The following is a 13,440-nucleotide window of genomic DNA, read 5'->3' on the forward strand; positions in this document are numbered from 1 at the left end:
CTCAGCTAGACAAAAGCTGGCTGACAGTTTCGTCTGACACTCATCTTGTCAAGTCGCAAGTGGGCAATTTTAGACTGTGAGGCAAGATTGTTAGTGCTTTTTCTGCTAATTAGAGGATACACCAACTCCTCTAAACAATAAAAGCACTCCGGAAAAGATGGAAGAAACTGACAAAACAGGGAGGTCTCCTGTCTCAAGTTTATGGCATAAATTTGCACGAGGCTCCTCGGTATTCTGTTGAGGCACCCATGAATGGCTCTAAATTTTCCACCTTCACTATCCTCATTCATATTTTGAGATGCTACAAATTAAATCCAGCTCAAAAACCCATAAAAATCTAAAAAAAAAAAAAAAAAAAAAAAAATTAATTTGTAAGAATATAAATACAAATTATTGTAAAAATTAAAAGCTTGGATGCTGATTTTTGTCTCATTGAAACATACCTATTTACATATAAATTGGATTGATTTTCATAATTTTATTGAACTTGAGGTGTGCACGGTGTAGTTGTATAATCAAGGAAAATACAAGTACCGGGTCGGGACAACCAGAAAAGAATGTAAAACCTAGGGGTAAACATATACAGAAAGTGGTACTGTTTAGACTTTAGCTACTTCAGCAGGATGAAGAGCACGTATGGCATTCCAAAGAAAAAGAAAAGATCAAAATTAAATCTTAATTTTAGCATTATAAGATCTGTGGATGTTGTATAAAAGACTGACTTTGGCATCATAGCCCCAATCTCTTTTTGAGAATGAATCATTTAAGAAAAAGTCAGGAAGGGACATATGAGGTAGTGGGCTACATTTAGGCTAAAAAGGGATCTCCTTTACAGCCTCCAGGACATCTTCTGGGATGTGACATTAAAGTCAGTTCTTATTTGTGACTGAAAAGCAGAAAATCAGATTATCTGTGCCCACAAACGGAAACCTGCATGTCATATTAAACTAGTTACAAATACCCATGTAGTTTGAGCATGTTTTAAATCTCTGCAATACATATTTACCATGTCATGAGGCCCTTTTTGATAGTTCCATATGGCTTTTACATCAGCCAAATAATTCCCCGTGGGCTCATGGAGCATGGGAGGGGAAAAAAGGGAAAAGTTTGTGAAGTGAAAATGTCACATGCTCAATGAGCATGCAAGGAATTGTGGGATTGATGTGACTGTGGAGGGACTTTTTTTTTAATGTAACTCCAGAGAGATACCGCAGGGAGTATGATAAGACAGAACAGACTGCCAGAAATGTTGCGATAAAGGATGAGCTGGAGGTGGGGAATAAAGTGCATTTGAGAAAGAAAAAGGGAAACATACAATAAATGCAGAAAATGTGTGAAATAAAAATGTTGTAAAGTATGGAGAATTTTAGCTCTAAGAGTAAAGGAGTCACAGAGTGTTGAGCTGCATTTGAACAACTCTTCCTCCCCACCTGAGCTGTGGAGCTGACACGCTGACACTTGGCTGCCTATTGACATGGTAAATTGAGGGCCCATTTGAGCAGCACTGTGGCCAGAAGATGCCATAGACTCTGCCAGAGCTGTATATTCACAGAAGCATTGTAATAATACACATCAGGGAACAGCGCATTAAAGAAGAGAGAAAGGCAGTGGACGGAGGAAAGGGGAAGGAATGCAACTGACGGTGAGCTGTATGGAGGTAGGACGATTAAAAAAAAGTGTGACAGTGGCGGCCGGAGCAGCTAGAGGGAGAACAGAGAGAACGAGAACAGCTAAATGATAAGAGGGGAGGACAGAAAGCAAAATTGATTTCTATTTTTAGAAGACTGATGGGCAGAAAGAGTCTAAAACATGTTCAATTTTAAAGTCACACAAACACATACTTGGATAGTTCATGCATATACCACCACACATGCAGATAAAACCTGCCACTGATCATGCAACTAGATTGCTTGCGGTAATGTAATTGCTTTTCAAGTGGGTGAACGTGACTTGTGCGCCTGAATGTGTAAGGATGTATGCCTTGTTAGGGTGTAACTGGAGCCATTAGCCATTTGGTATCTGCACCACAGGCTTCACTGACCCTCAGCACTTGGTAGGAGGAGCAGGCCAACCTATTAACAAAGAGTGAAAAGCTCCGAGCTTACCCTATCACACAAGGACACACTTAATTAGGCTGTTTGTTTAGCAGACTCTAATGGGAAGGATGGCGAATGGGGGAAGAGGTTGGCTGCTCTCCTTGAAACTGCAGGCTGGAAGACATCTGGCCAAGGATGAGATGGAGGACACCAAGATATAAGTGGAACATGGCCTCATCACATTTGGCTATCTCATTTTCTCAGGACAGATGGTAATGATGGAGAGCTACTATGGACAATATCTATAAATGGTAGGTTGAGTCATTACAACTCCACTACCATAATTAAAGTCGAAAACAAAACTTCCCAAATGCTTCATCTGAATGGCCAAAACACATTGGTTAAATTGAGAGAGGGAAAAATACAGTGAGGAGGAGACAGGGTGAGACAGTGATTGAGTTTATATGTATTAAGCCAGTAAGTAACAACAGTGTGATACATGAGGGACACAACCCCTGTATGAAATTACAGCTAATTAGTGCAATCCTTCAGAAAAATTACATCTCTCTTTCTCTTTCATCCCTTCATCCCTTCACCCCTTCAGCTCTTCTCCCTTGATCCCTCTCCATGTGCAGAAGGCTAATTAAAGGAGAGAAATTGGAAATGGGCCCTTGCACACTCTAATTCAGGTAGAGGAAGGAGTGGGAGTGAGGAGGAGGAGGAGGTGGGGGGAGAAGTCGGACCTAGGACAAGGACACTGGATCAGAAAGGTGAGGCCTTGTCATTTGGGGAAGTATTACAGAGATGGAGAGGGCAGCAGTGAGGACACTGGACAGACTGGATGAGACAGATGAAGTGTGACGCCTCCAAAATCCACCAAACTCCTGCTCCTGTAAATCCCCCGCTGATTTATACCAACACACGCCTCTCCTCTTTCACCACTTCATTTATCTCTGAAAGGTCTGTAGGATCAGAGCACAAATGTTAATCTACGGAATCATCCTGCATCCATCCGAGTCCTACGCACTGTGTCAGAGGTCAAAACAGTTGGCGGTTGGTCTGACAGGACCACTTGACAAATGTATGAGATCAATAACTCATTGAAAATGTTCTCCATCAACAGTAGCTCTCTGATGGTAATCTGAATTTGAATTAAATGGATCATTTTATTAGTGAGCTGTCTATGTGTACACAGCTTTCAGTTTTCAAAGTGTTTTGAAAAATGTAAATTGATGAAATCAATGACTTGCTTGCTGAAACACTGATCATGAGAAACAAGGCGTTTCTTGTAGCGATTGTTATTTTCAGATATTTTCCTACATTTCAGCAGTCACTTTGGTGAGTACAATGTTATCACAACCGGCAGAAATGATGGTCAAAACCATAAAGAAGTCGAATCCAAAAGCTATAAGAATAATATACTGCGTCTCTCAGCTGGCAGAGGAGTTTATAACAAATTTCCAAGAGTCTTGTTAGCGCATTTGGAGAATTCTAGTCTTCATACCAGTTTATACAAACACATCCCTCTCCGTCTCTCCTCTCCCTCAGTCCACTTTGTCTTTATTCCACTCTCGGAGACTCTAAAATCCACAGGCTCAGGCCAGGTGCTGCTGCAGAGTGGTGGATCAGAGAGTTGATGATGGATGACGGAAGTGTGTGTGTTTGTGTGTGTTTGTGTGTGTGTGTTTGTGTGTGTGTTCAAGAGGATTCTCCACACATTAGTCTGAGTCACTCATTCCTGCTGTGAGGAAGCAGGGGATGATGATGGACAGGGGAAAGAGGTTAACAGCTTGCATGCTCTCTAACATGCTATACTTACATTAAATTGTTGTATAACCCCAGGATGCCACTATCACTGAGAGGATTAACAATCGATTACCATATTATTTAACAACAGTGGCCTAAAACACATTTGGCTCCAACACCAAATGGATGCCGTCTCGAGCAGGCAATGTAACGCACGCCAGGAAAACAACAAAGGGTGTGTTTGTCTGTTTAAAGCTAACACTACTCCTCCCCCACCGTCCCACCCACTGGGGTCCTGCCTCCCCTTCTGCTTCATCTGCATGTTCACACACACAAACATAAACACACGCATGGACCAAAGCACACGCACACATACAGACTGACAAACTGTAGCATAGTAGGAGCATCCCGGTGGAAAGGGGCAATTACTTTACCGTTGACTGAGACTGTGTGATCTGATTAGAAGAAAGGGTGTGTTTATATGCTGTGTGGGTTTTGAGGAAAAGGGTTGCCATGATCTGGAGGGTTAACAGGACAATAGATAATTCAGGAGGACTTAAATTTTGGCTATAGTTGTACACTTTGTCAATTATTTTGTGGTAAAATGCTACAAACGGGAAATTCCTCACATATTTTCCTAATACATCTCTCAAAAGAGACACACATGTTTTTTAATTTTTTTTATTTCAGTATTGCATCTCAACTTATTGGTAGAGATCTACCGAATACACACTTCTCATCTATTCCCCCCCTCCTACTTATGTGTCAATAACGAAGGCAGCACATAGACATTATTGACCCAGCGGACTGTCTACCGACATGCCCAGAGAGACGTGGGGGTTGAAATAAATAAATGGGTTGTTTTTAGATTCAGATCCAGCTGTGTGCTCATCTCTATGTGGGCCTGTCAGGTCAGTGGTGAGCGTGGCTTGATGCTTTTTTGCTTTGCGCGTGTGTATGTGTACAAATGTCTAGCAGTACACAGATGGATGGAAGCCACCCTGCCCTTCTCTGCAGTGGTGCAAATCTTTGGATATCCCGCTGCTGAGCTTTGCCAGGCCTGCCTCTCGGAGTACACACACAGGGTTGCCCCTATGTCTGTTCTTAATGTGAACGGGGGATAAACCACGCTGCTCTTTCCTCTGAAAGAGATCCCTGCCTCGGAACAATGTCCACGGGACAGCACAGTTTCCTCAACACTAGCACCATTTGTATGGCTGCTTATCTCAGATATGACAATACAGCCAGATGTCCTGGGCGATTTAACCAAACGTCTGAGGAGTTTCATCCACTGAATTGCCAAACATGGAGGAGAACATAACCATATAGCGTGACTCGCTGTGCAGCAGGCAGCAAGGAAGAAAATGTAATTCTCCCAGCAATTTACATGGAGATGAGGCAAAAATGTCAATTATACCGTTCAAAATGCAGATCACCCCTTGAGAGTGATACTGTCACAGGCCCGGAGCTGACGGCCCACCTAACAATAACATAACATTTCCTCCTGATAAATGGAAATCAATGCAAATATCATCAATCAATGCAGTTGTTACACTGTGCATACCCAACCAAAAGAGTTCACAAATTGGGGTCCAGGGTGTCTCACAGTTTACAGTTATCTAAATCTGGATAGATATTTCTCAAACACCATAAATCTTTTTGAAAAGCTCAAAACCAGAGACCAAATCTTACTAAATTAACATTTGCGCTGTAACATGTAGGAAGAGTGGAAGTAAATCTTCGGGGTCCTCGGTTTCAGTCAATGCTACAGGTTATTAATCAAGCCTTGTGTCTCTTCCAAAAGTACTTGAGTCTTTTTGGACCAACACTCATTAAAGTTTAAGTGGCACAGCACACTGTCAGGGTGGCATCACCGCCCAAGGCCCTGAATAAATTAATGATGCTTAAGTAAACTATGGATTAATTATAGATAGTCCAATGTGTCAGAAGGCATATATGCATATCTGACTGAGCCTCTTACCTGCAGCCATGCTAATGAAGAACTAACCTGCCTCAGTAGACAGAGGACAGATGGAAAAACACACTTGGCACTATACTGATGCTCTTGCACACAGTATTGCCCTTGAGCAGAGAAAGGCTCTGATTAGGCTTCACTTACATTATTTAGCCTGGAACAAACAACAACCAGCCAAGCGCAGGAAAGCGAAAGGGGCAGAACAGCAAAAAACAGCACAGACAATTGAAAAATACAGAAGACCATTTCATACACAGTATATTAATGTCTAATTGGTTTTGTCCCCTGAAGCTGGGGGACATGGTGAAAACACTCATAGGCATATAAAGAGGCATTAGTTTTAAGCTGAAGCTGCATCAATGTGGCCTCATTTATCAAAATGTTTTATTTACTTCAACGCGTATTGACAGAAATTTGGGGTTTCTGAGAAACCTCTAAAATCCAGTCATCGGAAGATTAATGTGCAACTATTTTGATACTGAAAATCTAAGAATTTTATAGTTTTTTCCAGCAAAACTACTTGCTTCTCAAAAGCTGTTTAGTGGTTGTTGTTGTTTTTTTGGTTTTTTTTCTTAAACTTTATGGACCAAATAAAAATTAATAAATTGAGGAAATAATCAGAAGATTGACCATTTAAAAAAACAACAACAACATTGCAGCCCAGAATACACAAAAGAGTTGAATATAATGTTCCTATGGAACAAATTCAGTTTTGAGGGGGTGAGGTGTTTGAGTTTGGCATACATTTTGGGTCATGTCATATTTCATACTTATTTTTGTATAAGATAAGAACAAAAGCATGAGGAACAAAGAATGCTGCATCATTGTTATATTCCTGAGATGAATACTGCCTGCAATTTAGCCAGGTGAGCCAGGTGCTGGTCGACATACAGCCTCAGTATATAGACTATCAAGTACAAACAGAAACAACTTCCAATTCTCTTTCTGTTAAAACAAAGACTTTGGCCACTCTAAATATGAAAAGATTCTCAACATTGCACCAATGAAACTCTGCTTTTCAGATCCACTTTATGACTGCTAGTTTGAGGTTTTGACAAATTATACAAGATAACCTGACAGAGAAGAGTACATATTTCATTCTTGACAAATCCTGTCTTGTCTTATCTTAAACCCTGTCAGAAACAACTTTGGTGATTTATTTTGGTGAGGATAATGGAGATCCAGTAGGTTGAAGAAAAATAAATAAAATATATAGTATAGTCTCTGCGCTATATCCACATTTCCTGCAGCTTGTAAAGCATTTTTTTCTTACAAAAAAGTACAATTAAATGTCTGAATAAGCACATGCTCATATGGAAATATTATACAGCTGAGGTGAGATTTTAAAGAAAATCACAAAGGTCACTATGAACTCTTTTGTGAATGCCACATTAAGCCCCTGTCTAAATGTGCAGCTGGTTAAGATGCTTTAGTGAGAGCAATAGTAAGCGCTCTTACCGTCCACAGCCATAGTCGGTCTCAGCGTGTATCTCTCCGTGGTGTCAACAGGACTCTCCCATTCTTCTGGCAGACGGATGAAATGTAGGTTACTCAGAGTGACGATAAAGAGCCCTTCTTGCCCCCCTTTAACCTACTATGTGAGCATGGAGACAGCTCTTACTGTAGTCGCGCTGAGAGAAAAGAAACCTGGATCACACTCTTCTTCCCTGTCGGTTCACGGCCATTTGTTGTCCGAGACGCCGGGACTGGTCCGATATGAAACAGCTCCCTCTGTATCCCCGCCCCCCTCTCCGTACCTGACCGCCGGGAGACAAAAGGTCATTACACACCGACACCAGCTGTTACTGGATACAGGCTGGATACTGCTGCCTCTCCCTCTCTTTATTTCTCTCTTTTTCTCTCTCTCTCTCTCTCTCTCTCTCTCTCTCTCTCTCTCTCTCTCTCTCTCTCTCTCTCTCTCTCTCTCTCTCACGCCACGTACAAACACACACACTTCCACGCCTCATTTTTTTTTTTTTTTTTTTTTTTTTTTTAAATGAAAATAGCAATCCAGTTTTAATACAATGGATGTCCCACATACCTATAATATGTTTTTATAATTTCCAAGATTTATCTAATTAAGGGATATTAAAGCTGTCAAAATGCCATCCTGTTATTTTCATCTTTCCCCATACAATTAATTTTAGTGTCAAGTTTACACTATTGGTGAATAAACCCTACTGCAGTCACTGAGACCAGTACACTAAAACTACACGACCATAACAAACCAGAGCCATACAAGGGAATGAACAGAATCAGTTTTACATGTGATAATTGATATTTGTCAATAAATGTGTCTCCTTAAATTACAATTTCAAAATCAAAGCAAAATATGTCTGGTGGCAGAGGGAAAGTAATGAATCTGTTCATGGGAGTTTTGTGACTTTTCATCATGAGAAACCTTCACTCAACACTTCCTTTGCGCATTGGAAAATACTGGCTGAGCTAAAAACAACATTAAAGAAGGAGCACAAGCCTCCTAGATTTCCCAAAAACTTCAATTTAACAGAAATCTTCGCTCTTGCGTTTGTTTGACTGAAAGTAAACACAGAAAGTAGTCCCCCGGGGAATCTTTCCACTCGGTCTCCCCTTATTGCTTCCTGGCAGCGATGAAAACTACAGTGTGTGCCTTTTTGATTTAATTTTTGCGGTTTGCAAACTTGCAGGTACAAACCATCATATTGCATTCACCACTACTTTCCTATGCAAACAAGTTCAATCAAAAGTGAGCCACTGTCTCAGACTTGCATAAACAAACAAGCACACACATTCATGAACACAGCAAGTGAGTCAACTGGCACACTGACAATGCAGATCAGCAGCTTTCTGTGTTTACTCAAAGACGAGTTTTTCGATGATTTCTGACATGTATTTGTTTGTTTATTGGAGGCTTTGCATCGGTGATTCAAAATTTTACCAATTCTCCAGAGTTGAGGTGTTCAGTAAAATATAATCATGATGAACTGCAATGGACAAAAATAAGACAGAAGGGTTCAGGTTATCACATGCAGCAATTTAGTGTTGTACTTCCAAAAAGTTAGGGTCAAAGGTCAAAATCAAAGCAGCAGAGGTTCAGATAGTTTTATAATCAATTTGTTTTCTGCACAACCACAACTGTAAAGCAGGTGTTTATTATAGTAACCATGATGACAAAGGTCCCTTACAGAAAATTACAGTCATTTTAAACCAAACCACAATGTTTAACCAACCTTAACCAAGAAGTTATTTTAATCTCACGATACTTCCCTAAATTTAAACAGATTGTTTTTCTTCCATACCTAACCAAATCCGGGCTCCATCGTCACATCATCAAAATCCCATAAAGCATAAATAGCAACTTTCATTAGACCCTTTCCTCCTCTAGACTTTAGAAAAGCTCTCTATTGAACTACAGAGTAAGTTATACAGTTGCTTTGCCTGCTTCTATCCATGATGAATAAACTTATTTTTTGTCTTTTTTTTTGGTGGATTGCCAACAAGTGGAGTGGGGAGAAGAGGTTTGTTGAAACAGAAGAAAAACAAAGTGCATGTTTTTGCTATCATCTATGCAAACAAAATCTTTTTGGGAGGAGATCCAACGACATAGGAACCAGAGAAACTGTCCCAGTTGTCATCTATGTAAGCAACTATTTCCCCTTCAAACAGCCAAGCTTTACTTCAATGCAGAGAATACGGGAGCAAGTTATGAATGTGCGTTTGTCAATGTAATCTCTCCACATACTCCACTAATTGGCTCTGCCTGCATTCTTTTTTTTTATTTTTTATTTTTATTTCACTTTATTAATCCCCAAGGGGAAATTTCTTCGCTACAGCAGGGGGGCGCTCAGGGGGGAGCTGCTGCAAAAGGCTGCCACTAGCGCGGCGCCAGGTAACCTGACCTGAGGTGCATGTTTTTGGATGATGGGAGGAAGCCGGAGAACCCGAAGAGAACCCACGCAAGCACAGGGAGAACATGCAAACTCCGCACAGAAAGGCCCAGGACCGGATTCGAACCAGGAACCTTTTTGCTGTGAGGCGACAATGCTAACCACTGCACCACCGTGCCACCCAGATACATGCAGGTACATGCAGACTGCTCTGCACTAGTTCTTTTTTGTAGAACAGGGAAGAGATATGTCCTTGAAAGACTCCATTAGCCTGTGTAGAAGATGAAGGCCCATCCCAAAGTCCAGACAAACGGTGAGCAACAAGGAACAAAGAGCCAGCTGGTCCATCAGGGCTTCACCAGAAAACATGCTGACTGGCAGGGAAAGAACTATAATCACACACACATACAGAGTTAGATATAATGGTATAAACTCACATATGTAGAGGCACACACATGCACCCACTCATACTCTCCAAGACAGAGCTTAATTTAGAAGTGTGCCTGTAAGGACATTTTGACATGCAAAAAATTTAGCTGTGAAAGCTTGTATTTTTAATTCAGAGGGTGGTCAGTGTGGTGAATAATGAATAGAATGGTACCCGCAGAAATCGAGTGGCAAGACTTTCAAAGCATCTGTCCATAGGGTCTCCTGTGACAGAAACACATCAGATAAAGCAGGATGGACTCGTGGATAGAAATGTTTGCACAGTATTGTGTATCGTTGCAGAAAAACATGGGGGAATAGAACCTCAGGAAAGTGTCATTGTTTATATTCATTCTTTACTCTGTGTAGTCATGAGTTTCCACTGGGTTTGGTTAAGGCATCTTTTTTGGGTGATAAATCAGTGAAAGGTAAGAGGGATGGAGACTCAGAGACTGGTGATTTCTTCATGCAACCTATACATTACAACATATACAGTGGTGTGAAAAAGTGTTTGCCCCCTTTCTGATTTCTGATTTTTTTGCATGTCTGTCACGCTTAAATGTTTCAGATCATCAAACAAATTTAAATATTAGTCAAAGATAACACAAGTAAACACAAAATGCAGTTTTTAAATGAAGGTGTAACCCACATTAGTTTTACCAGCAACTAAAGGGTTAACTCAAACATGCAATACCGACGTTCACCAGAGGGGCGCTGTGGTGCACGTCGGGAGATCAAAGCCTTCTCCCGGTAGACGACCCTTTATGCCTTGAATGAAACAGCAGCGTCATGATCTACACCATGAAGAATCTCATTTGGTTGATTTTTGCTCACTGCTTTTGAGGATCTTTATTTATTTGATCGTTAACCAGACCGACTCCGAAGGAAAAAGTTTCTTTAAGTCTTGAGAAGAATCTCCGATTGGTTTTTTTGTATGGATCTGTGATGGAGACAGCGATCCCCAGAAACCTCCACAGAGCTGGAGCTGAGTGACCCTGTGACCCCCGATCATCTTCTCCGTGGGTGAAGCTGCATTTGGGCTTCTTGGATTCTCCTGCCGGAGCACCGACAAGCAAGAAGATTCAGATAAGAGTTCGGCTGAGAGCCTCCAGACATAAACTACCTGGTAGTAGACTGAAAGACAAGAGACTGAAACTGACTGACTGTGAGAGAAATACAGGTATTGGGGTTATTATTTGAATTTGTTATTTTTCTTTTATGCTGTTCCCTTGATTTTCTGTGTTAATAACTAATAAATTGCAGTTCAGTTCCTTGTTTTAAACTGCAAACATTTGCCGTGTTTCATTCACTCCCAGAGCGACCTAAAGACAGTCCTAAACTAAAACACAGGAAATCTACTGTGTTACATAGATACTACAAAGGTTTTTATTATTAAGGGAGAAAAACAATCCAAACCCACATGGCACTGTGTGAAAAAGTGTTTGCCCCCTCCTGTTAAAACACAACTTAACTGTGGTTTATCACACCTGAGTTCAATTTCTCTAGCCACACCCAGGCCTGATTACTGCCACACCTGTTCTCAATCAAGAAATCACTTAAATAGGACCTGCCTGATAAAGTGAAGTCGACCAAAAGATCCTCAAAAGCTAGACCCCACAACAACATCCAAAGAACTGCAGGCTTCACTTGCCTCAGTTAAGGTCAGTGTTCATGACTCCACCATAAGAAAGAGACTGGCCAAAAATGGCCTGCATGGCAGAGTTCCAAGACCAAAACCACTGCTGAGCAAAAAGAAAATTAAGGCTCATCTCATTTTTGCCAGAAAACATCTTGATGATCCCCAAGACTTTTGGGAAAATACTCTGTGGACTGACGAGATAAAAGTTGAACTTTTTGGAAGGTGTGTGTCCCATCACATTTGGTGTAAAAGTAACACTGCATTTCAGAAAAAGAACATACCAACAGTAAAATATGGTGGTGGTAGTGTGATAGTTTGGGGCTGTTTTGCTGCTTCAGGACCTGGAAGACTTGCTGTAATAAATGGAACCATGAATTCTACTGTCTACCAAAAAAATCCCGAAGGAGAATGTCCGGCCATCTGTTCGTGACCTCAAGCTGAAGCCAACTTGGGTTCTGCAGCAGGACAATGATCCAAAACACACCAGCAAGTCCACCTCTGAATGGCTGAAGAAAAACAAAATGAAGACTTTGGAGTGGCCTAGTCAAAGTCCTGACCTGAATCCTATTGAGGTGCTGTGGCATAACCTTAAAAAGGCAGTTCGTGCTGTAAAACCCTCCAATGTGGCTGAATTACAACAACTCTGCAAAGATGAGTGGGCCAACATTCCTCCACAGCTGTAAAAGACTCATTGCAAGTTATCGTAAACGCTTGATTGCAGTCGTTGCTGCTAAGGGTGGCCCAACCAGTTATTAGGTTTAGGGGGCAAACACTTTTTCACACAGGGCCATGTGGGTTTGGATTTTTTTTCTCCCTTAATAATAAAAACCTTCATTTAAAAACTTAATTTTGTGTTTACTTGTGTTATATTTGACTAATATTTAAATTTGTTTGATGATCTGAAACATTTAAGTGTGACAAACATGCAAAAAAAAAAAGAAATCAGGAAGGGGGCAAACACTTTTTCGCACCACTGTAACTCTCATATGATGCCATTAAACCTTTACTGAAATTGTTGTACCATCACATATGGCTTGTCCTCTGTGTTCTTTTGTTATGACAAAACACATCCATAATATAAATGTTTGGGCTGCATATATATATATATATCCGCATACACACACTTATCCCTTAAGCAGTTTTACTTTTCAGAAAACAGCTGAAACACACAAAAAACAATATGTTTGTACTGCTAACAGCCAGATTGTGACTGATAATATGGTGAAAAAGGACTGTCTTAGGCTTGTGTTAAAGCTCCCTTCAAAGAGAGAGAGAGAGAGGAGAAGACTTCCTCAAGAGACACAGTGAAGCTATTGATACTGGAGTGTGGCATCAGCCTTGCCAAAGCTGGTGTCAGGGTGAATGGTTGTCCCTGAGTTGGCAGAGAAAAAATGGTGCCAAATAGAACAGAAAAATTGAAAGAAAGGAGTAGTTGAGGAAAGACCGGATAAACTTTGGGTGCATCTAAATGCTCAGAAACAGAAAAGACTCAAAGAGGTTGGATTTCAATGAAACACAAGAGTTCTCTTCTGCCTGTACTTAATCTCATCTGAAAGGGAATGCTTTTTCAGGTGGAAGTGAAAGCAATCTAATGAATTCCCATAGGAAGCTATTTACTCCACTGAGATGAGTGCAGATGATAGAGAGGAATCCACTTTATAGTGTTAAGTTGTGGCCCTGAGCTGTTTTCCTAATCAGAGACCTCAGGGAGTTTTTGGTAATGCTTTGTGCATACTGTAGAGAAGCCGCCTT

General features: G+C 40.9%; 1 protein-coding gene across 3 annotated transcripts in view; it reads right to left on the minus strand.

Annotated features, from left to right (window-relative positions):
* The window catches only part of samd10b (sterile alpha motif domain containing 10b), a 48,569-nt gene extending 40,899 nt beyond the window's left edge, over nucleotides 1-7,670 (minus strand). Inside the window, exons 1-2 of one of the 3 annotated variants that reach the window (XM_069725019.1) lie at nucleotides 7,379-7,670; nucleotides 7,216-7,278 (exon numbers count right to left, since the gene is read on the minus strand). In XM_069725019.1, coding sequence (XP_069581120.1) covers nucleotides 7,216-7,228 — 13 coding nt within the window. In that variant the 5' untranslated portion in view covers nucleotides 7,229-7,278; nucleotides 7,379-7,670. Of the gene's footprint in view, nucleotides 1-7,215 lie in introns of all 3 variants that reach the window. The other 2 variants (XM_069725011.1, XM_069725004.1) reach the window with 2 other exon arrangements.
* Between the last annotated feature and the right edge of the window lie 5,770 nt (nucleotides 7,671-13,440).

This window comes from Brachyistius frenatus, unplaced genomic scaffold, assembly GCF_029030835.1.
Source record: "Brachyistius frenatus isolate BFR_SWC_R1_liver_20210118 unplaced genomic scaffold, ASM2903083v1 Contig_6, whole genome shotgun sequence".
Classification (NCBI taxonomy): domain Eukaryota; kingdom Metazoa; phylum Chordata; class Actinopteri; family Embiotocidae; genus Brachyistius; species Brachyistius frenatus.